The sequence below is a fragment of the Mobula birostris genome, chromosome 1 (genome assembly GCF_030028105.1).
Source record: "Mobula birostris isolate sMobBir1 chromosome 1, sMobBir1.hap1, whole genome shotgun sequence".
In the NCBI taxonomy this organism is placed as follows: domain Eukaryota; kingdom Metazoa; phylum Chordata; class Chondrichthyes; order Myliobatiformes; family Myliobatidae; genus Mobula; species Mobula birostris.
The window spans coordinates 186104616-186130978 of NC_092370.1; the positions used below are offsets into that span (position 1 = coordinate 186104616).

The 26363-nt window shown below is 37.9% G+C and overlaps 1 protein-coding gene across 5 annotated transcripts in view; it reads left to right on the forward strand.

Moving 5' to 3' along the window:
* The window catches only part of akap6 (A kinase (PRKA) anchor protein 6), a 349373-nt gene that overhangs the window by 197073 nt on the left and 125937 nt on the right, over positions 1-26363 (forward strand). For all 5 annotated transcript variants that reach the window (XM_072267349.1, XM_072267339.1, XM_072267358.1 and 2 more), the window contains 2 exons: positions 20047-20195; positions 25603-25723. In XM_072267349.1, coding sequence (XP_072123450.1) covers positions 20047-20195; positions 25603-25723 — 270 coding nt within the window. The remainder of the gene's footprint in view (positions 1-20046; positions 20196-25602; positions 25724-26363) is intronic.

The following is a 26363-nucleotide window of genomic DNA, read 5'->3' on the forward strand; positions in this document are numbered from 1 at the left end:
AGCTTGTTCTACCTCAAAGCACTAGGTAATCAAATCACAGACAAGAGAAAATCTGCAGATGCTGGAAATCCAAGCAACACTCTCAAAATGCTGGAGGAACTCAGCAAGCCAGGCAGCATCTATGGAAAAAATTGCACTAGATAATGATTGGATCTCTTTGAAACTGTACGGCAAGACAAGATTTTCATTGTTCTTGGTTTTCCCACGATGAGGATCACCTTGTGAGCACTGACTGCAGTGTACTAAATTGGAATAGGGCTGAGTGAATTATTGCTTCACCTGGGAAGTATTTTTGGACTATTTGTAACCCCTTAGATTAAATTATGAGGACATACAGTCCTCTTTTATTGTCATTTAGTAATGCCTGCATTAAGAAATGATACAATGTTTTTCCAGAATGATATCACAGAAACACATGACAAACCAACACTGAAAAACTGACAAAAACCACATAATTATAACATATAGTTACAACAGTGCAAAGCAATACCGTAATTTGATAAGAACAGACCATGGGCACGGTACAGTCTCAAAGTCCCTCGAAAGTCCCATCATCTCACGCAGATGGTAAACCTCCGGCACCGCAAACTTGCCGATGCAGCATCCCGGAAGCATTCGACCACAGTCCGACTCCAAGTCCATCCGAAAATTCCGAGCCTCCGACCAGCTCCCCGACATCGATGCACCAAGCACCATCTCCACTGAGCGCTTCAACCCCGGCCCTGGCAACAGGCAACAGGCAAAGCCAAGGATTTGGGGCCTTCCCTCCAGAGATTCTCGATTGCACAGTAGCAGCAGCAGCGAAGCAGGCATTTCAGAAGTTACTCCAGATGTTCCTCCGTGCTTCTTCACATCTGTCTCTATCAAATCAGGATTGGGCACGGCATCCTACTTCACAGATACGATATCAATTCAGAACGGCCGCGCGCACTGTGTCGTGTCGCCATCTTCTCCTCCCCCTTTGTAATATGTCTTTTGAACTATATCCTGCACCTGCATACTACATGGTAGCATAGCAGTTAGTGCATTGGTTTCCAGCTACAACAATCACTGATCGGGTTTTAATTCCCACTGTTGTATGTAAGGGGTTTGTATGTCCTCCCTGTGACCACATAGGTTTGCTCTGGTTGCTCCGGTTTCTTCCCACATTCCAAAAATGTATGGTTAGTGATTTGAGGGCGTGCTATGTTGGCAGCACTCGGAAGCTGCTCCAGCACAATCCTTGGGCTGTGTGGGTCACTGACGCAAAACAATGTATTTCACAATACATTTCCATATACGTGACAATTAAAGAAAACCTTTATCTTTATCTCTCCTAAAATGACAAAGCCATCAGCTCAGGAATTCTGATGAACCTGCGATGCAAAGTCTGCCTGTCCCTTTGGAATGCAGAAAGGGAAGGAGAGGGGACGATATGGCTGGTGCTAGCATCATGTTGAATGTGGGAAAAAGTTACAGAGAATGGCCAGGTGAAAGTACGGTGGAAGTTCAGTTCAAGGAGAATCCTACCCTTGATTTCTGTGGGACAAGTGGAATTGAGAACAGAAATGTGAGAAATGGAATACTGTAGATATGGATGAGGGCTTTGTTATCTCTGGTAGATGGGGAAACATGATTTAAAAAAATTGAAGACTTCTTGGTAGCAACTGACAGGAAAGGTGTTGATATCCAAACTGATATGGAGAAATAGGGAGAATGGCATTTGGTTCTTACAAGAATCGGAATGGGAGAAGTTGTATTAAAATAACTGTGAGGGCCTGTGGTCTTGTAATGGATATTCATTGCCAACCTGTTCCCTGAATTAGCACATAGATGTTGAGAAAGGGACGGGAAGAATCAAACACAAATCACATGAACATAAGAGCAGGGTAGAATTTGGCAACAAAGGTGATGAAAATTTTGATTTCTGCCTGGGAGCAGGAGTAAAAACCAGTAAAGTACATAAATAAAACAAAGACAATCCACATATTGGAGAAGCTATTTCATGGGAGAATGAGTTTAGCCAGGTGAAGAAGGGCCGTGGTTAAGGGAAGGGGGGCTAGTTTGGATTTGTGTTGATGAGAAATTGATGGACCCTTAGGTATAGTTGGAGGTGTGGAGGGATTGGACATCCATGGTCAAAGTTACACATTAGGAACAAGAAACTGAATTCATGGAAAAAAGTATCAGAGTTGACTCAGATGTAAGTGAGAAAGTTCAAAGTATATTTATTATCAAAGTACATATATGTCACCATATATAACCCTAAGATTAATTTTATCACGGGGATTCACAGAAAATACAAAAGAACAAAAAGAGAGCAAAATAAATATTACAAATAAATACAAACCCCATTTCCAGAAAAGTTGGGATATTTTCCAAAATGCAATAAAAACAAAAATCTGTGATATGTTAATTCACGTGAACCTTTATTTAACTGACGAAAGTACAAAGAAAAGATTTTCAATAGTTTTACTGACCAACTTAATTGTATTTTGTAAATATACACAAATTTAGAATTTGATGGCTGCAACACACTCAACAAAAGTTGGGACAGAGTTAAAATTGCAGAGTTAAAATGGGCAAGATTGCAGAGAATTTAGGTCTTTCAACATCTACAGTACATAATATTGTGAAAAGATTCAGAGAATTCAGAGACATCCCAGTGCGTAAAGGGCAAGGTTGGAAACCATTGTTGAATGCGGGTGATCTTCGAGCCCTCAGGCGGTTCTGCCTAAGAAACCATCATGCTACTGTGACGATTATAGCCACCTGGGCTCGGGGGTACTTCGGAAAATCATTGTCACTCAACACAGTCCGTCGCTGCATCCAGAAATGCAACTTGAAACTGTATTATGCAAGGAGGAAGCCATACATCAACTCTATTCAGAAACGCCGGCGAGTTCTCTGGGCCCGAGCTCATCTCAGATGGACCGAAAGACTGTGGAACCGTGCGCTGTGGTCAGATGAGTCCACATTTCAGCTAGTTTTCGGAAAAAACGGGCATCAAGTTCTCTGTGCCAAAGATGAAAACGACCATCCAGATTGTTATCAGCGAAAGGTACAAAAGCCAGCATCTGTGATGGCATGGGGGTGCATCAGTGCCCACGACATGGGTGAGTTGCATGTATGTGAAGGTACCATTGACTCTGAGGCGCATATTAGGATTTTAGAGAGACATATGTTGCCATCAAGGCGACGTCTCTTCCTGGGACGTCCATGCTTATTTCAGCAGGACCATGCCAGACCACATTCTGCAGGGGCTACAACAGCGTGGCTTTGTAGACACAGAGTGTGTGTGCTTGACTGGCCTGCTGCCAGTCCAGATCTATCTCCTATTGAAAATGTATGGCGCATCATGAAGTGGAGAATCAGACAAGGGAGACCACGGACTGTTGAGCAGCTAAAGTCTTATATCAAGCAATAATGGACAAAATTTCCAATTGCAAATCTACTACAATTAGTATCCTCAGTTCCAAAATGATTAAAAAGTGTTATTAAAAGGAAAGGTGATGTAACACAATGGTAAACATGCCTCTGTCCCAACTTTTGTTGAGTGTGTTGCAGCCATCAAATTCTAAATTTGTGTATGTTTACAAAATACAATTAAGTTGGTCAGTAAAACTATTGAAAATCTTTTCTTTGTACTTTTGTCAGTTAAATAAAGGTTCACGTGTATTAACATATCACAGATTTTTGTTTTTAATGCATTTTGGAAAATATCCCAACTTTTCTGGAAATGGGGTTTGTAAATAAGCAATAAATATATATAGAAAACATGAGATGAAGAGACCTTGAAAGTTAGTCAATAGATTGTGGAAACAGTTCAGTGTTGGTTTTAGTGAAGTTCAAGTTCAAATTCAAGTCTAATTATCATTCAACCATACATGAATATGTGCTTGCCCATTATGTCGCTGGCATTTAGGGCAGCAATGAAAGTCCTCCACCTCTGTCTGTCACAGATATAGAAGATTTAGGGGTTCAGCTCAGGTTGTAGCCCTGCACAGAACCCTTGAACCTGGAGGACTGGTGGACCACTCTTAGTCTGGCCTCTACCCTTTGACTTGTTTGACATGGTGACTCTACCAAGGGCCAAAGCATTCTATGGGTCATTGAGGCATGCAAGCTTCCAAACCCTAATGACAAGGCTGTGGTCCTCTTAGAGAATACATGAATATAGCCAAACAAAACACTATTCCTCTGGGGCCAAGGTGCAAAACAGATTACCAACTACACATAGCACATGGTTATGATTTCAGAAAAAGAAACATAGTCATAAAGAGAAAAAAAAATGTAGCCAAGTCCCTATGTGGCATGACTAGATTGATGATAAATTGTCCTGGTCCAGCTTGCTCTTCCACTGAATGAACAATCGAGGGCAGCTACGAGCTAACACAGGAGAACAGCACCACCTTTGTGTCTCCTCCCCTGGGTGAGGCCGCAGGCAGCACTGTGGTCTCGGCCTAGGATTAAGACTAGTCCTCACCACAACCAAGGCAATGCAGCTCCCCCACCGCCAGTCTTACCAATGAACCTGTCAACTTGACTTGCATTAACCTACATTACCAATATCCTACATTACCAATATCCAACAGGGTCTCGTGATCAGAATAAAAACATCCAAGGCAATCACTCATAACACCTCCCCCCTTCTCAGCACAATGGTACATGTTCCCTCTGGTTCATGTGCCCTGATGGTTGATGGGTAATAATTGTTCCTGGTATGGGTTCTGAGGCTCCTGTACCTGTTTCCTGATGGCAGCGATGAGAAAAGATAGTGGGGGTCCTTGATGATGGATGCTGTTTTTCTGCGACAGCGCTCCATGGAGATGTGCTCAGTAGTGCGGTGGGCTTTACCTGTGAAGGACTAGGCTGTATCCACTACTCCTTGTAGTAGACAGTAGACATGGGAGAATGAAGAGAACTAAAATAGAAAGAAATGTGTTCTGTGAAATTATGTTGAAACTGTGGCTACACCATGAAAATCCTACTTGTTAGTGTTGGGAAGAAGATAAATGAACTTTGAAGTTTTGAGAACTATGAGCTTGCCCATTTTGGAACAGAGACTTTCAGAGAAACTGGTGTGAGTGACTGAGAGAAGGTCACCTAATGTCAGTGGTGGTATTCTCGTCCAGAACATGGTTTTGGAAAATGTCAGAGAACTATCTTTCAAACACTGGGAGGTAAAGAATAGTTTGCTAAACAACACCGCTCGTGTCAGAATCAGGTTTAATATCACCAGCATATGTCATGAAATGTGTTAACTTAGTGGCAGAAGTACAATGCAATACATGATAATACTAGATGGAAAAACATAAGTAATCAATTACAATAAATATATATATTAAATAGTTAGATTTAAAATAGTGCAAAAACAGAAATAATATATTTTTTAAATGCGGTAGTGTTTACATGTTTAATGTCCATTTAGCAAATGAATGGCAGAGAGGTGAAAACTGTTCTTGAATCACTGAGTGTGTGCCTTCAGGCTTCTGTACCTCCTTCCTGACAGTAACAATGAGAAGAGGCCATGTCATAGGTGATGGGGTCTTTAATGATGGGCACTGCATCTCTGAGGCACCGCTCCTTGAAGATGTCTTGGACACTATGGAGGCTAGTACCTGAGATGGAGCTGACTAATTTTACAACTTTCTGTAGCTTCTTTCAATCCTGTGGTTCAGCAGGTTTAGTGACAGTTCTCAGATGGTCTTAGTCTGGTTTTGAAAAATTACCATTTGTTATTTTGGTGAGCTAGTTTAGAAATCCATCTCTTATTATTATTGAATGGTATGACTACAGATTGCAAAGTTTCATTTCTTTTCCTCATCCACTCATCCTTTTGGTTCATCAATTCAGTAAAATCTAGGAAATATATCATCTAATCATTCCTCCATGATTTTCCGTGCTACCTTAAATGACCGTTTAACCTCAAAAAGGGTCAACTTATGAACAATGACTCTTCTATCTTGTTTCCCAATAATCTTGCTTCGTAATTATTTGATGGAATGTTTGCTTTAATGATCTTTCTCATACTGTGTAGGTTGACATAATACTACTCCCAGTCAATGTCAAAATTAATACTATTTGAAGTAAAAAATTGAATTACAATAATAATTCAATTCCATTAGCATTTCTCATGCCCTATCAAGGACAATGTCAATATTTCTGCCAAGAGAATGGAATGCAACTGTAGGTTTCTGTACACCTACAACCTGACCAATATATGGTAGCACAGTAAACTGCTGCATCAGTTCTTCTGGAAAGAAAATGGATCAGTTTTGATCACAGAATTATTTCATAAACACAGAGAGATATTTTCATTCAGCATACTGAGCTGTACGCTTCAGCCTTATTTATGAGTAATGCTGATGTTTTAATAATGGGATGAAACCTTGAATGCACTTTGACATGGAGTGTCAGGACATGAATATGCAATTGCTTCTTCCTCTTGTGAATGGCACCTAATTTTAAATATGGTTCCAAGGAGTGGGAATGGGAAGAGTGGGGTAGGATGTTGGATTCGCAGCAGCCGGATCTTGCTTGCAGAAGATGAATGAGAGAGTAACACTCACAATCATATTTCTTCACTGTATTTGATGGAAATTGATATCAAATTTCTATGTCATTCTCTGAGTAATCATATTGATTTATAGAATCTGCCATTAGATTAACATGTGAAATATTTCTTTGATTTTGTCATACATTTTGGAACTTTACAAATTCTTGAGAGTTCACTCTCAAACCTTTAAACCACACTTCAAATTAAATTTCAGAAAGCGAATTCTGTTATAGTAGCTTTAGCCAAAAGGGTTTGAATCCTTACTGTGTAGAGTAAACCAGACACCCTGTGGTTATTGCAACAAATGCTGTGAGTGAAGCTTCAAGGGTTAAGAGTCAATTATGCTTTTAATGAAATTTAGAAAACCTTGTGTCTGGTCCCTCAGGCAGACGTACAATAAGGGTGTTGAGCCAACCTCACCCCTAAAAGGGAAAATGATCTGATTGTCACAAAACATTTCCTTTAAAATAGCCCAGCATTACCCAGATGGAACATGCCCAGTAGGTTGAAGAAGATTTAAAGAAAGCACATGTGTTAACCCTCCTTAGGGGACATTATGGGGATGACATGATAGCTCCATACATCTTTGTTTCCTACCTCAGCCAATCTAAAAATTCTAATGTATGCCCTCTAGATACATTTTCCTTATAACACAGCTAGTCTATTGTTCAGGAGATGTTGCAGTGTGATGATGAGCAAGGTGGAAGCTTTATATGCTCTTGTGAAAGCTTCTCTTGTTGCAACATTACTCACACATTTGTCAGGAAACAAATAAAGAAGTCATAAGTATTCAGTTTCAAAAAATGGTGCATGTTATGACCACATTAATGGGCTATTTGTTCTAAATCTGGACAGCGCACAGAAAAGAGCACAGGTTGTTGATATTCTGTTTTGTTTGATTTGTACAGCTTTATTGCCGTGGGATAGGAATCACAGGTTCGTAATGTTCATACCTGTATATCAAGGTGCTAGGTTTGTTACCATGACAGCTTATTTACATTTATTTAAAACAGCTCCCTGATGATATTAAAATAAACAGTACTTGTTGTTAAAGAAAATTATATGTTTTAACAAAGAAGCAAAATCTCATTTTCTGCTTGAAGTACAGGAAGGTATTACATTTCTTTTGGTCTCCCAGAGATTCAATCTAATTTAATTCTTCGCTGTTTCTAAATAAACACTCTTGGAACCTTTTTCATCCTTGGGAATAAGGATGATAGGGGTAATCAATATTTCTAGCATTTTAATTAAAGCCGTTAGTGGAATAAATCCATTTAATTATCCGTTAATGAAATACAAGGTCATTTACCTGACAGGAACTTTGAAGGTAGATTATTAGACAGAAAAGAAAAGCAAACAAACAAACTGCATGTCAAGACCACTTAGCCACTGACAGATGCAACATTAAAATAAACTTAGAGAATTTAACATTTTTAGAGGGATTTCCAGTTTTTCATTTATGAATCCAAGACAATGGTAAATGCAGACAACACATCATTAATTGATTTATTTTGTAAGTTTTTCATGGTTTAATAACTGAAGCAAAAATTCCTGATGTTTAAACCACTGAGATGAGATTTTCAGAAGATGTAGGCACCCGCTATTATAACAAATGTATCGGAAATGATTCTGAGACATAACATACAGATCAAAGAACATCTTCATTACTAGTATTAATATTTCATTGTTTCAGAATTAAACAAAACATTTTTCAATAGGCTATCCCAGCAGAAGTAAAACTGATTGTAGTATTACTAGAAATATGTAATCGTCCATGTATTTTGTGTTTAATATGTTGTAAGGGCTCATGGTGTGTGCTACTTGAAGTCGGCTTGACATTTTGAAAACAATTTTCTGTTGTCTTTTTTTCTTGCATAACTTCATTATTCCTTCTACCTAGTCAATAAAGTGTATCTGTTTGTTCAGAATTTCACTCTGATCTTTCACAACAGTTCCTTTGTCACTTATGACCAGATATTAACATCAATTTTCTGCAATTACTCTCCCTATTAATGTACTGGAACTGTTTAAAATCAATAATTTTCACTGTCTTAGTTATAATTCTCCTTCCCCATAGCCATCATTTTATTCTATGTTAAACTGATAGATTTAGTCTATTATGGTATAAAAGGTAAAAGATTATCACTACCTTTAGTAGACTTCAAGAATGTGCAAGCATTATGGTGTAAAATTGTAATTTACTCTTCTGGCAACAGTTAAATAGTGCAGTGTGCTTTATTGCGAAGAGTGCTTCACTAATGGTCCCAATTTTCATTTTAAAAAGTAGCATACTTAATAAGCTTATTAAATATTTTCTGTTTACCAAAGTGAAGGGATTTTATATGTACAGTGCAGAATCAGTTTCAATGTGTTTTGCAGTCATATTGTGAATTCATAAAGAGTGACACTAGTTAGGATTATGGATTCCTGTTAAATGTTCCAAAAACAGTGTTCACTTCTCAGTAGCCATAACAAATCTTGTGCCAATTTAAGATATGTTTTAGGAAATAGAACTTTTTTTTATTTTCAGTACAATCTCAGCTTACAAATTTTGGTTCTGACATTATGATCAGCTTTTTACGTGTCATCTAATACATTGCTAATTAAGGTTTGCATGTTCATTAAAGCTTAGGCCAATGTTAATTACATGTATTAATGGAATTTTGTGTAACACCTGCCTAAAGCAATGGCCTTTAATCTTCCAAATATCTCAATTGAGGCTGCAGTTGTTATGAGTTTTCCATAATTTGAATTTAACATTCAACCATATTGTTTCTTAATCATCTTTTGCATATATTTCTAATGCATATATTAAATGCAAGCCTGTAATTTTAAAATTCTGAAGAGTTTATTAATGCTTGTCACTGGAGGCATGGATTTTTTTCAATTTTGCCCTGAAAAATATATGTAATACTGACCATCTGTTTCTGATATAGTCCTTTCCTGTTTGCTTAACTCCTAGAGAGTTTTTCTTCAAATCCTTTTTTTTCCCGTTAGCTTTAAAGTACATTTGAAGATTTATTATTCATTGCTTCAAACTCTACAAAGAGCGAAAACATTTAGAAATTTATTACAGTTTTATTCAAAACACTTGAGCAGGGAAATCCTTTTAAACTGTATCTGTCTATTACAATGCCCAGGAAGGAGTTGCTATTGTGCCTTTATAAACCATGAAAGGTTTAAAATAATTGATTTGATTTAAAAGCTTTTACTTATTTCTAAAATCTTAATTTCATATAATATTCTCTGTGTTGATTTTGAAAGACAGATGCATCTCTACTTCATGCCATAAACTTTTAACATTCAATTCTTTAATATGAGGCAGAATATCTGTAATTATTGACAGATCTTAGAAGAGTATACTTAACTATACAATTGACTGACATACCACTGTAATCTTCAATGATGTATGAATGATTGATGTTTACATATGCTATCACTAGAGTACATGTAGAGCTTACAGCAATCAGAAAATTCATTGTGAGCATACAGAACAGGGTATGAATAGTAAATGATAATGGTTCCTACAGGCAGTGCTTTACATACCTTTTCTGATTGACAGAATATCCAACAGAGAATCCACAAGGGACTTCCAGTTCAGGAATTTCCTTGCAGATAGTAAATTGGTATTGGCATACACACAAAATAAATGACATGATTCAGCAGATTTCAAATCTGAACCCAAAACTCTGGAGACAGAAGTAAATATTCATCAATCAGTTGAACTTAAGATTGATTTTATTCTGCATCAGTGCACTGTGTTAGTTTTGAGCCAATCTCAGAAAGCAGGGATCTCACTGCAGTAGATGTGACCAATATGTGCTCTGCATTTTTCTCTTTTTTTTGTGGGTGCAATTCTCTTTGAAGCAATGACTTTGATACCATACTGACTCACTTTGGGTAGCCAGGCTTTTGGACTGGAAATTTTAAATTAGCTAGCCTAGCATGAATTTATTAATTGCATGCAGATTCTATAGATATGACATTTAGTAGTTTGCATATGGAATGGAAATGTAAGGAAATAATTTATTTTGTTGGAAATGGCACCGATGTGTGGACTAAGGAGTTCTACAGAGGAATAAGTGCCTTATATTTTGGTTTAAACTTTCATAACTATAAAACCATAATTACCTAATAGCAGCCTTCCTTTTCAGCCTCACATCTGCCAAGTTTAATTCAAATGAATTTGTGACTACGAGTGCCAATTAGTATTGAGTTTCTAGTGTATGCTTCCTTTAGTGTTGGTGTCCACTCTATTCTGCAGGTTCCCTTCTGCTTCCTTCACTGGAGAGCAGCTGATGGCATTCATGCAAGAGTTGTGGAAGAGAGTAGTCTCCCCAGTGGTCCAAAGCAGTCATCAACCGTGCACACATTGCTTTGAGGGTACAGTGCTAAATTTTTGAAAAGCACAAGAAATGTCAAGGAAACCTCCTTCTGTTACAGCTATTATACGATCATTTCCAAATGGCAATTATGTGGAATTAGCCCTTGCTAGTGGCTGGAGGGCATGAGATGTGGAACAAGATGATGAAGAGGGAGTTGTGGAAGTAATGATACTGGAGCTAGATGTGCTGTTGGAAAATCTTGGTTGGATGCAAAAGTACATGTGGGTGGCATACACTGTAGCTACAGTGTAGTGCTGGTGGAGGAGTAAATTTTCAGAATGGTGATCGTGGTGTTAATGAAGCACAATTAATGCTGGGTAATGAGGAACTTCTTGAGTAATGGTAGAGCTACACTCATCTAGGCAAGTAGAATGAATTCCATAATACTGTACTATTTAATAGGAAGAGAAGAAGATAAGAAATAGGAACAGAAGTAGGGGATCTGGCCCACTGAGCCAGCTTCAACATTCACTAAGATCATGGCTGAACAACACATACAATATGTTAGAGGAACTCAGCAGGCCAGGCAGCATCAATGGAGACCACGGCTGATCATGGACTCAGCTCCACCAGCCTGCCTTTTCCTCATAACCCTTAACTCCCTACTGTTCAAAAATCTATCCAACTGTGCCTTAAATATATTCAATGTGGTAGCCTTCTTTGGCGAGAATTACACAGAAAAGCAATTCTGTCTCATCTCTGTACTAAATCTACTGTCCTGAATCTTGAGGCTACACCCCCTTATTGTAGTCTCACCTACCAATGGAAACAACTTTTCTGTCTCTGTCTTATCTATTAATTATTTCACAATTCTATGTTTCTAAAAGATCCCCTGTCATTCTTCTGAATTCCAGTGAATATAGGCAACTCAATATCTCCTCAAGTAAGATGGTCAGAATTGCACACAGTACTCAAGGTGCCCTGTATGATTGTAGCATAACCTCCCTGATCTTAAATTCAATTCCTCTAACAATGAAGGTCAACATTCCATCTGCCTTCTTGATAGCCTGGTGCATCTGAAAATCGACCTTTGAGGTTCATGCACTGGCACTCCAAGTCTCTCTGCACAGCAGCATGTTGCATCCTTTCACCATTTAAATAATAAACTGATCTTCTATTTTTCCTTCCAAGGTGAATGGCTTCACATTTACCAATATTGTACTCCATCAACCAGACCCTTGCCCGCTCACTTAATCTATCAATATCACTCTGCAGATTCTCTGTATCCTCTGCACGATTTGCTTTTCTACTCAAATTAGTGTCATCAGCAGACTTAAAAAAGCTACACTTGGTCTCATCTTCAAAATCATTAATGTAGGTCATGAACAATTTTGGAACTAGCACTGACCCCTGCAGCACTCCATTCTCCACCTACTGCCAGCCAGAGAAACACCAATGCATCCCAACTCTCTGCTTTCTGGTGGTGAACCAATCCTCTATCCATGTTACTACATTACCTCCAACTCCATGCATCCTTATCTTATGGATAAGTCTTTTTTGTGGCACCTTATCGAACACATTCTGGAAGTGTAATTATATAACATCTGCCTGTTCACTGCACTCTATACACTGCGTTCATTATATCCTCATACAACTCTGGTATGATTGTCAAACAGCATCTTCCCTTCCTGAATCCATGCTGTGTCAACCTGATGGAATGATTTCTAACAGATGAGTCATAATTTTTCATTTCTTCCTTGGTGATAGCATCACACATTTTCCCAACTAAAGACATTAAACTAACCGGCCTATAGTTACCCATCTTTTGCCTACATCCTTTTTAAACAGTGAAGTGATATTGATTGTCTTCAAATCCACAGCACCTATCCAGAATCCAGAGGATTCTGGTAAATTATCTCAAATGGTTCTAGCATGACTTCAGAAGAAAGGCCTGGCAAACTACTTCCGTATCTTGCCTCGAAAACCCTATGGACCCTATGGTCCATGAGGTCACGAAGAGTTGGACTCAACAACTGAACAACATGGCTTCCACCATTCAATTTCAATCAGTACCCAGGGATACGTCCCACCATGACCAACCAGGGATTCTTACCTTTAGACCCACTTGTTTGCATATCACTACCTCTTTAGTGACAGTGATTGTATCGAGGTCCTCACCTCCCATTGCATCCATAACATCTCTCTTTAGCATGCTAGACATGTCCTGCACCACACAGATTGACACAAAATAGTCATTCAAAGCTTCAGCTATTTCCACATTACCCAGTATTAATTTTCCTTCTCATCTTCCAAGGGACCCATATTCACTTTAGCCACCTTCTTCACTTTATATAATTTTATTATCTGCTTTTATATTTTGTGCTAGTTTACTTTTATAATCTAATTTTTCTTTCTTTCCTGCTTGTTTAGCTCTTTGTTGCTTTTTAAAGTCTTCACAATCTTCTGTTTTTCCAGTACTCTTGGTGAATTTGTATGACCTCATAGTTTGATGCCTTCCTTTACTTGTGTAGTTATTCGAGGCTGGCTCTCCCCACCCTTAATACACTTACACTTAATTGATCTATTCTCTTGGTGTGCACTGTGATAAATCTCTTTGAAGGTCTTCCACTGTTCCTCAACTGTCCCACCATGTAGCCTGTGTTCCCAATTTACACTAGCCAACTTTTCTCTCATTCCATTGTAGTCTCCCTTAGTTAGGCAATAATATATTAGTTTTAGATTAAACTATTGCACTTCCATTTGTATGAGAAGTTCAATCATACCATGATCACTCTTTCCAAGAAGATCACTGAATGCAAGATCATTGATTTTTACCTGTCTTTATTGCACAAGACCACATCTAAAATAACATTTTCCCTTGTAACCTCACTAACATTCTGTTCAAGAAAGCTATCACAGATACATTCTATGAAGTCATCCTCAAGACTGCATCCATCAACTTGATACACCAAATCTATGTGTAAGATAAAGTTCCCTATGACAACTGCCTTTCCATTCTTAAACACGAGAGATTCCGTAGATGTTGGAAATCCAAAGCACGCACACACGGAATGAGAAACTCATCAAGTCGTAGAGTATCTGTGGAAGGAAATAAACAGCTGATGTTTTGGGCTGAAACCCTTCATCAAGACTGGAAAGGAAGGGTGTAGAAGACAGAATAAGGTGGGGTTTGAGGGGAAGGAGTACAAACTGGCATTTGAGGGGTAGGTGGGTGGGTGGAGGGGGAGGATGAAGCAAGAAGCTTGGAGGATGATAGGTGGAAGAGGTAAAGGGCTGAAGAACAAGGAATTTGATAAGAGAGGACCGTTGACCATGGAAGAAAGGGAAGGAGGAGTGGCACCAGAGGAGGAAGATGGGCTGGTAAAGAGAAGAGAAGCAGTGAGAAGTGTAACCAGAATGGGTAGTGGAAAAATAGCGAAGGGGAATGGGAGAGAATTTACCTGAGTTTAGAGAAATTGATGGAGACTTGTCTGAATGGAAATAGGATGTCAAATTGAAAGTTCCATTTCAATTCAACTTCCCTTTCCCATTCCAAAATATCTGTCTATGGTCTTCTCAACCATCACAATGAGGCCATAGTCAGGTTGGAGGAGCAACACTTCATATTCTGTCTGGGTAGCCTCCAACCTGATGACATGATCTTATTCTAGTTTCTGTCCCATTCGTTTTCCATTCCTGGTTAAAAGCCTTGGCCTGAAAAGTTGACTGTTTATTCCCCTCCATTGATGCTGGCTGACTTGCTGAGTTCCTCCAGCATTGTGCCTATGTGGCTGTTCCATTTTCATATACATCAGATACTTGTTGGTTTATTGCCTCTGCCACTAATGTTATTATTTGGTGGCCTATAGGCAACACCTACCAGTGATTTTTTTCCCTTTACTATTCCTAATCTCTACCCAGATGGACTCAACATTTTGCTCTTTAGATTTTACATTGTATTTTACTTTCATCTTAATCTCATCCTTAATTATAAACACCACCCAGCCTCCCATACCTTCCTGCCTATCTTTCTATATTACATGATACCCTGGATATCTAATTCCCTATTCCTATCATCTCCACCCTTCAAATATGTTTCCGTAATGGCCACTAAATCATAATACTGATTTGTGCTGCAAGTTCACTGACTGAATACAATGGGCATTCAGATAAAGTGTCTGTTCACTCATTGTCCTTTTAGAATCTAGGAATCTTTGTGTCTAACATTTAGCTTCGCTCTACACCTAATTTCCTCTTTTTTAACTTTTGCTTTGGTATCTGCATTGCTTCTCTCTGTCTTTCTGCCTTGATTTCCATCCCCTTGCCATATTAATTTAGACCCTCCCCAATGGCATCAGCAAACAAACCACCTAGGACTTTGATCCCTGTCCTTCCCAAGTGTAGACCATACAGTTTGTGCTGCTCTCACCTCTCCCAGAACTGGTTCCAATGCCCCAAGAATCTGAACCCCTCCCTCCTTCACCATTGCTCAAGCTACATGTTCATCCTATCTATTCTGCTATTCCTACTCTGACTAGCATATGGCACAGTAATCCTGCGATTACCACCATTGAGGTGCTACCTTTTAATTTGTCTCTTAGTTCCCTAAATTTAGCCTGTAGGACCTCATCCCACTTTTTGCTACATTATTAGTACCTACCTGCATCACAACAATGGCCTGTTCACTCTCGCCTGCCAGGATCCTGCGTCGCCTCTCTGAGACATCCCTGCCCTTTGCACTTAGGAGGCAATGCACTAACTGGGAGTGTTGTTTGGGGCCATAGAAACTCCTGTCTATTTTCCTTACCATGGAATCCCCCAACAGGAGTGGTGAACCTATGGCATGTGCCCAAGATAGCTTGCACAAACATTTGCTGGTACGTGGCATGCAGAGCCGCTCCTCAATTCTTCAAACTCTATCCAGAGTAATAAAGATACATACACAATGATTATCTCATTATCTTTACTACCAAATGATTGAAGCAGAGAGTGACTTCTTCTTGATAACTCAGGAACAGTGAGATGTTTTTACAGGAAACATCTCACGCCAGCTTGGCGCCAACTAAATAGACAAATTATGAGAACACAAAATGTGGGTGATGCGATTTGAAATCCTCACAGACCTGGTGTACACATCAGTATTTGTATAGTACATGGTTGGGCCAGTTGCTATTGCCTTTGTTCTGCTTTCTTCTGTCATTTGTGAGTGAACACTGGATATTCAGTAAAAATAATGATAACTACTGTATGTAGTTTAATGCCTCTGTGATTATTTATCTTTTTGTAATAAACATATTTTATTTATAACAATAGTATGTAGAAAATGTTATTTTTCAATTATCTTTTAAAAAGATTAATATTAATAATTTTGAACAGGTTTCTAAAATACTTTGTTTATTTCAATTTGTCTCATATACCTTTATTAATAGTAAAACAATGAATACACATAAATAAGCAATGGGACTCATCTGCTTATCTTTTAAAAAGTTCATAATTATTGTTACATTCATTAATCAATGATAATCTCTGCTCAGAATTGACATGGCACGTGAGAGAAATTATTGCCAATTTCGGCATACACTCTCTGAGAGGTTCACCAACTCTGCCATGTCACTATAGCCCTTCCATTCTTTTCTCTGCCACCCTGTGCAGCAGAGCCACTCACAATGCCATGATCTTGGCAATTGGGGCCTTCACCTGATTTGCTATTTTCATTATATTGTTCTATGAGCTGTTAAATATTTAATTCATAAAAATATGAGCTATGCCTCCCCAGTAAGCAAAAATCTTAAATCAAACTTGAGCTGTCACACTATTCATTTTTATACTTAAGCCCTTACTTTAAGAGATTCATGTCATTCAAACTTTTGCCTTTGCATTGCAAAATTTGATCTGTTAATTGGTTTGTCTGCTTGAATCTGGGCAGAAAACAAATACACTCATACTTTAGAACTCTTTAAGTATTTCTGCATAGAGTTTAATATATGCATTAGCTATGTGCTGGGTGACAATTGTGTTACATTTTCTGAAATAATGGAAATAAATTCAGTATTTGACATTGAATCCCACACTTTGTGAATGCTTACAAAAGGATGGATCCAAGTGGGGATGTAATATTATCCAGTATGATACAATGGACAAATATAATTCTATTATTAAATACCGTAAGTCAAAAATCTATTTTGTCCTCCAGGGACAATTCATAATTTATTTTAAATGTAGGAAAGCACAAAATGAACCCCATTATCTAGTCTGAGTATGTGGTTCTTTTCTCAACTTTTCCTACTTTCTTATAATATCTTTTTCTCAGCATTCCGGGTGAAATTTTATTTTTAAACTATGAGGCATCACAAGCATGGACTGCAATTTGATAGTCTATGATTCCAGTTTGGAATGCAGGGCTCTGTCACAGTCATTATCATCATCATCGGTTACCATCTACCCATTTCCCTGTGTGATTGCCCTCTCAGTCTTGAGTCACAGATTATGCCTTAAAGGTCTACTTCACAACTTGTATGTGATCTAGACAGGTATGTGTATAATGAGGGTGTACTGCAATGTCAGACTGCAATGGAAGAAATACTAAACCAGGGCCCCATTAATTGCAAGGGGAAATTGTAAGCCTTGTTAGGCTAGCCAATGTCCTTAACCACATCAACAAATAAAATAAACTAACCCGTTTGCTGCAAAGATGGGCTTTGTTGATCCTAAAGTAGCTTCTGTGCTTGTTAACATTTGCAGATGACACCAAACTTGGAGGTGGTGAGCTAAACAAAAATAAAGAGGAGAGTTGTTGACTGCAAGATGACATAAATAGGTTAACAGAGGGAGCAGACAAGTGACAGGCAAAATTTAATACAGAAGGATATCAAATGGAACATTTTGCTGGAGAGAATTAGGAAAGGCAACATAAACTAAATGACACATTTCACAAGGGTGCATAGGAACAGAAATTTCTGTGTTTGTGTGTACATACATTGAACCTTTATAGTGGCAGGACATGTTGGGAGGGCATTGGGATCCTGGGAATCATTGATGAAGGAATAAAGGGCAAAAAGCATGAAGGTTCTGTGAACCTTTGTAAAATAATGGTTAGATCACAACTATAGAATTACCTCTAGTTCTGATCACCACACTTTAGGAAGAACATAACAGTCATAGAGAGGATTAAGAGGTTTATTGAAGGTTTCATGGATGATGGATTTCATTAGGTTAGGCTGCAACATTTGTGGCTGTCCTTGGAGCATAAAAGGTTGTGAACAAGTTTGATAGCAGTGTCCAATATCATTGTGGATTTAGTTGGGAGAAATTGCTAGGAGCTACTCCTGTTAATGGATAGTTCAAGGACTAAGCAACATACAATAAATTCAAAAATGATGGACAAAAGAGACAGGTGAATGTGAGATAAAGCCCTTTTTCAGTATTCAGTGGTTATACTGAATAATCTGGTGGTACAAGAATAATCAACAATGTTTTTTTCAAATAGAATTGGAATGTAATAGAAACATAGAAAATAGGCGCAGGAGTAGGCCATTTGGCCCTTCGAGCCTGCACCACCATTCAATATGATCATGGCTGATCATCCAACTCAGAACCCTGTACCTGCCTTCTCTCCATACCCTCTGATCCCTTTAGCCACAAGGGCCATATCTAACTCCCTCTTAAATATAGCCAATGAACTGGCCTCAACTGTTTCCTGTGGCAGAGAATTCCACAGATTCACCACTCTCTGTGTGAAGAAGTTTTTCCTCATCTCGGTCCTAAAAGGCTTCCCCTTTATCCTTAAACTGTGACCCCTCATTCTGGACTTCCCCAACATTAGGAACAATCTTCCTGCATCTAGCCTGCCCAATCCCTTTAGAATTTTATACGTTTCAATAAGATCCCCCCTCAATCTTCTACATTCCAATGAGTATAAGCCTAGTCGATCCAGTCTTTCATCATATGAAAGTCCTGCCATCCCAGGAATCAATCCGGTGAATTGAGAGAAAACAATTGAGAGAAATTGAGAGAATATAATTTTTAGGTTCACAGGAAATGGTGGGGATGGGAGGGGGAAGGAGGGGTCGAGGAAAGGTGAAGAACAGTCTGGACTGCTCTACGGAAAAGCTGCGTAGATTCACTGGGCTGAATGATACTCCCTCGTACCATGTCAATGCCAGCAGTCTGGAAGTGACTATCTTCCCATTGTTTCATTTGGAATAATGCTCAGCAGCTGAGAAGAAATCCAAAACAAAACAAAAATAATTGGGACATAAAATCCCACAAAGTTGGGGAGAGAAGTTGAGCTTAAAAGTTGGCCAAATCGTCTTATAAAGTATGAGCAGCTGCATTTTCACATGTTAAGTAAACCAGGAATAAGATTTTTAAGGACTAATGTTGATTATTTTAACTGCAATTTGTTTTGCTTTCATGCTGCAAACCATTGTACCCACTTCTTAGACTAGAAGTCCTGAATTACCCCAGGATATGGATAAATTAATTGTGTTGTGAACAGAGGTTATGGAATGCAGTTTGAATTGAAAATGTTAATGAATGCTGCTGGGAAAAGGCTTTCTGTCTGAAGCTAGATTTTAAAAGTACAGAATTGAAACAGAATGGAAAACATTGCAGGTAAAATATTAATAACAGAGGAAGCACCTGGGATTACATAAAAATATCTGTCATAGACTACAAGGTGATTGTTGTAAATTGCTTCTGCCTATAATTTGCAACAGTCAGTGCTATGCAACAGAGCTGTGCTGATGGAATTAAGTGATCTAAACCCTTGAAACTCTGGTGACATAAAGTTGAATGAATAGTATTGTAATACCAGCCTTCTGAACATTGTAAAATCACTCCCACACTTTGCCCTGACTTGGCCTTGGAAACAAGAAATTGTAAGCAACCTTAATTGTTAACCCACTGAGTACTGCATTTCATTTGAATCTTGCTAAATTTGAGCCTGCATTCTACAAAATTATACAGTTGAATAGCACACGAGGGAGAGAGAATACATTACTCACTTTGTGAAAAAATCTCTCTATGCCCTTTTATTGATGCAATGCCCACATACTAGCAGGAGTCTCAAAGGATGGCATCTGAACTCCCAGACTTGGAGAATAAGATTGCAGAGAAAATCCTGAATTGTTTGATGAATGCTAAACTATTTATGTTCACTGGATACATGTACTCTGTTTCTAGGGAGAGATACAGCTTATCAACTTGGAAACTCGAAGAGATGCCGTGGAGCAGATGTCACTGAAGCTCTATAGTGAACAATATACAAGCAGCAACAAGCGGAAACAAGAATTTGCTGCTATGTCAAAAGTCAATCGGTTGGATACTTACAGGTATCAAAATGACTTAGTTTTTCTTTAATTAATCTATGTTGAACTGCATTATTTATTTTATGAACATTATGTCAATGTACTTAACCACACAGTAAAATATGTCAGTCTTTATGTCTAAACTACGTAGCACAATTTATCAGTGACCCACAGCAGGTCTAATTCATTTTTAAAGCTTGTTCATGTTAAAACAGATGACAAACTTAGCTCCTGCACCCAAGGCTTTGAAAGTGGTGTTGATACATACAAACATCTTCTGAGTTTATTATTTTTGCACCTTCTATTTAATTTGTATATGTCAACAACCTCAATGTGCTACAATAACCCTAAAAAGCAGTGTTTTTTTTAACAGTTTAGAGAATTTTATTGTTGCCACCCTCAGTGATTCATAATTCAGCATCTTGACAACAGACAAAACACAGGTTGCATAACCCAATCACAATATAAGTATTTCCAAGGGATCAGCCTTACGTGTTACATAACGTCATGAATGAATTGAATAAAAAGAACTAAAACATATATGCATTATCACATATTTTGTATGCACTTGCCACAAGAATTCCTCTGGTGTGGAGAAACAACATAATAAATGTGTTGTAAAGGACTAATTTTGCTCCATCTCCCATGTGCCTGGGTTTCCCATCTTTATAACTTACTACATTATGGGAACAAGAAAACTGAATGTTTTGAGGGTTTGGATGTTTTAATAGATTGGGACTCAGAAAAGTTGTAAAAAGAGGAAGATTTATTTCACATGTTTTATATTTTTCATCATTTCTGTGTGTCCTAAACATTTCACAGGTAATTTGGTGCATTGTAAGTGTAGTCACTGTTGTTATGCAGGTATACAGAAACTATTTCCATTTCTTTGGATTTCCAGCCTGACCTGCTGAGTTCCTCCAGCATTTTGTGTGTGTCACTGCCTCCAATTTTATAGGAAGCAAGCTCCACAAAATACAAAAATGATATCAACCATATTCTTTAGTGAAGCTGATTGAGATACATTTTAGACAGAATCACAGATAGAACTCCCTTGCTCATCTTTGAATAGCTATATGTGATACTTTATCCGGCAGACAAATATCTCACCCAACCATGGACAGTTTGTGTTTCACTGGAGTTTTAGCCAATGATCAAATATCTGGAACAAGTCATAAACGCACAATCTCCTGGCTCAATCATGCCCAACACCCTAAATTTATACTCAGTGGCTACCTTGTTAGGTACCTCCTGTGCCTAACAAATTGGCCACTGAGTGTATGTTCATGATCTTCTGCTGCTGTAACCCATCCACTTTAAGATTCAATTTGTTGTGCATTCAGAGATGCTCTTCTGCACACCACTGCTGTGATGCATCATTACATAAGTTACTCTTGCCTGCCTGTCAGCTTGAACCAGTCTGATCATTCCCCCCGACCTTTCTCATGAACAAGGTATTTTTGCCCACAGAACTGCTGCTCACTGGATGTTTTCTGTTTTTCATACCGTTCTCTGTAAGCTTGAGAGACTGTTGTGCATGAAAATCCCTGAAGTTTAGCAGCTTCTGAGATACTCAAACAATCCCGTCGAGCACCAACACTCATTCCATGGTCAAGGTCACTTCGATCATATATCCTTCCCATTCTGATGCTTGGTTTGAACAACAACTGAACCTCTTGACTATGTCTGCATACATAAGTTGTGGTATAAAGCGACTACTAACTGTATGGATTAGTGTAGGAGCTGTATTCGTGACTGATGTTAGTTATACCAATTATAGCTGTAGTATGATGTGCATTAAATTCAAAATTGAGCTCAGTCAGGTATATCCACCTTAGAATTGGTTCCATTTGCATGACAAAGAAACATGGGTGAAGTTGCTATTCCGAACATTAACAGACTGGTGTAAAACCCTTATAGAAGAGAAATGCATTAATTAAGCAAAATGTCTAACTAGGGAGTGATTAGGTACCAAACTTTGAAACTCTTCAAATTTTGTCTGAAGCAATCAAATAGTCTATTATTTTAGCAATATTGCTGAGAAAAGATGCTTCAAATTTCCACTCAAAAATTCCAACCAGGAAAATCATCCCATTCTTCAGCTGGTCATAGATTTAAGATCATTCCAGAATTCTTATTCCTCATTATTATCACAATGTGCTTAACAACTCAGGTGTTCTGTTTTCCTGCATTACAAGTAAATGTACTGTGCCTGCTGTGAAATTCTTTGGGATTGTTGTGAGTTCCTTTAAGATGTAACTTGCCTGCAAACATTTAGCAAGAGACAGTTCTATGAACAGGAATACGTGGAAGTTGAAGGCAAGCTGGATAACTTTTACAAAGGAAGCAAATTAACTATGGGCATTTATCCTAAAGAGTCCACATTTCACACTATCCCCCAGGATCATCAGAAGGGATGAGCTCAAGATGGTAATGATTCATTAAGGAAGCAAATTAGGGACTTGCAGATACTGCAAACCATCCTACAAACAGCACACACTGGAGCAATGGACCTTTTATCTGCTGCACAGTTTCCCAAGAGATGACAAACTCCCTTGCAGCTGAGCCAAATTTACTTAAGCTAGCCACAAGAAAATCTGTAAACAATGGTCAAGATGATTAAAATTTTCTTTCTGTTATATGGTGAAGTTAATTTCCTCAATTTTCTAGCTGTTCGTGCTGAATTGCTCAGCTGGGAACTTATAAGGAAGGGAATTATATTTTCCCTTCAATACCTTGCCCATTCCTAATGTGAGCATAGACAGTGACAGGAAGCCAATACGTTGCAATGTCTAACACAGTTAAGTCTAGTCTTGACTCTGTCAGTGAACACTAGTCAAGGAGAGAATGTTTTAAAAGGTCTCCTAAGTATCCTAGGAGATGTGAAATTAACTTCTGCTCCCTTTCACCATGATGTTCCAAATCTTGTAAACCATCAGCAAAGAATCTAAGGCATGTAAAGTGATTCATGCAATGCAGAAGTTTTACAGAACACGTTTTAAAAAGTAACATAGAACCTAGAATGGTACAGCACAGGAACTGATTCTTCTTGCTACTACCATCAGGCTGGGAGCACAGAAGTGTTAGGTCCCACGCCACCAGCTTCAGGAACAGTTATTATCCTACAACCATCAGGTTCCTGAACTGGCGTGGATAGCTTATTCGCCATTACTCTAAACTGACTGTATGGCCTTCAGACTCACTTTCAAGGACTCTTTACAATTCATGTTTTCAATATCATTTTCATTCGCAGTTTGTCTTCGTTTGCACATTGGTTGCTTGTCGGTTTTATCTGTTTATGTACAGCAAGAAAATGAATGATGGTAACACATATTTACTTTGATAATAAATTTGTTTAGAATTTTGAAATTTTGATGTCTGTGCCAAACACAATGCCAAATTAAACAAAATCTCTTCTGCTTGTAATGATCAATATACCACCACCCTGATTCTTCATGTGTTTATCTAAAAGCTCTTAAAAACAACCATCATGTCTGCTTCCACCACTGGTCTTGACTGCCCATTCTAGGCACCTAACACCCTCTGTAGTAGAAAAAATGCCCTGAAAAACTAATGGGTTTGCAAGTCAAGTCAGTAGCTCCGGTACTCAAATGCAGCAGAAAGTGATAAAATTTATTCTTTAAATTTTCCCCTGCTCACCTTGACTACATGTTAACATATTAACATTGGAAAAAATATTTTGACTGTCTACCCTATCCATGCTTCTCACAATTTTATAAACTATTTGGTCTCCTCTCATCCTGTCACTCCAGAGAAAATAACCTATATTTGTCCTAACCTCTCCTTATTGCTCATGCCTGCAAAACTTGGCAGCATCCTGCCAAGCTTTTGTACCATTTCCTAAGCCTCCACATTTTTTCTGTAATGAGACAACCAGAATTGCACACATTGATATTACACCATACATATAATTTGAGATTTGTTTTCAATTACATTATTTTCTTTAGAAAATTATATAATTCCATTTTAAAATTATCAGTCATTTACAATACATCAGATTATGCATTAACCAAGTAAAATAAATTGAATTTATTCGATTTTATTGTGTGAACAAAGGAGGGCATGTATTTTATTTTAATATATGTGCGCTTAAGCTACATGAAGTAGGAACTATATTTTTGAACACATTTGAAGAAAAATCAATTCATTCAGAAAATATAAAAATATTTGTAGCCTGAATTTGAATATTTTTAAGTAGTAAGTCTCAATAAATCCAATATTCTGCTTCAGTTTATTCAGACAGAATCTAAATGTAAGACTGTGAAATTCATCATGAAGTAATGCTCTTGCCCAATGAATAGCTCTTCGAAATCATAGCAAAAACAACTGCTATTTGTAGATCTGCAGAGCAAAATTTCTTTTTTTCCACCCTGCTAAACGCAGATACGTTCTATTGAGCCAGATTTTGGAATCCATTTGAATGTGGCAACAAATCCTCCTCAAGGAGATGTTTTCTTTCCATTAACTGTTGTTGAATGACATCACTGTAATACCAAAGCATAATTTAATTCTTAATTTATGACAAAAATTATTTGATGTTATGTGTAAATAAGGATCATCATCAAGAGTTACATTTTGGTAAATCTTGAGAATTCCACAAAGGTTTGTTGCAGTATGAACTTTCCACAATTATCACTGCATTGGAGTGCTGATACTGAGTTGTAAACCCAGTACTTTGCTTAACTCAGGCACTCAGCTTTGAACTGAACATGGCTTTAATCCTTCTAAGCTCCTCATTCTAATGATTTATTTAGCTGAAATCTAATTAACTCCTATTGAATTTTAACATAGCTGCCTTTTTGAGAATTCCTTGCTTTGACTTTTTGGCCTTACCTTTGCAATGGACATATCAATAGGGATTACCTGTCTAGTGGTGCATCCAGCCTTCTGAATGCTTTGGCATACTCACTCATGCCCAAAAAAAACCTTCCTGATGTACTTTCATCTTCCAATAAAACCTTTGACTGCAAGTTTGCCTTCAGTGCTGTTGTCCCTCTTGCTTTGCTGATACTCATCTATCTAATTGAAATGATGCTCAAGACTAAATTGAAATGAAGAATTTTAAACTAGTTAAAACACGAAATAGGTATTAAATAACTTTGTCAATCTTTTCTGCAAAATATATTTATGTCCACTATGTTAAAACAGTGACAAATTATTGCTTGTCATGCGACCAGTGCTGAAATCGAATAAGCTGATGTATAGTATGTCTCTCTCTCTGATGCATTATTACCTTAATTTATTAATCATGTTGTGATATCTACTTATAATCAAACCTAATGAAATCTTGCTGACTAGTTTCAAGTTTAATGTTCCTATAACAAGCAATTACTTTTTCTGGCCAGTATACATTCAGAAATATATATTTTATTTATATAATGCATAATGCATTTTTAATTCTGCTTTCCAGCCTTTTGGACTTTGAATCAGAATACCAGGAGCTCTGGGATTGGCTGATTGACATGGAATCCATAGTGATGGACAGCCATGACCTGATGATGTCAGAAGAGCAGCAGCAGCATCTTTACAAGGTTAGAGCCTATGTTACTGTCTTTATGTGGCTATGGAAAATCTGATTATCCTGACAAGTCTTTCTCTCCGTGGACATTTTGACGTTCATTGTATATATCATGGTGCCTATTAGAATTCCCTTCCCTGTCCCCAACTTCATTTCCATCTCCTGCATGCCAGCAGAGAGTGCAGACATCATAATTGCCAAAGAGTTCCCTTTATCACATTCTATTAAGTTTAATTTTATAAAGGAATGAAGAATCCTTCCTATAGTGAAGCAGAAATAAAGGAGACAGGATTAATAAATAGACTGAAACAAAATGAATAGTCAATGCAAGCAGGGGCTTTACTTTACAGTGTGTGTTTTTATTTGAAGCTTCAGACAGATTAGTCTGCCCTTCAGAAACTGTAAGAACAAAATTTGCCAGGAGTATGGTTTATCACTGCATCGATACCAGTCAGGTTTCAATGAATTTTTATCAGTTATAAATAGGGCAGCCTCTATTGCTTTGAGTTGTTATTTTACACAAGATTAAAACAAATATTTTAGAATCTAGTATTAATTTAAATAGTCTCAAAGAGAAAAATGAGGAATGTGTATTTCAGCATCTTTCAGTTACATAAACTATTAAATTCTCAATGTTGTAGAATATTGTTTTG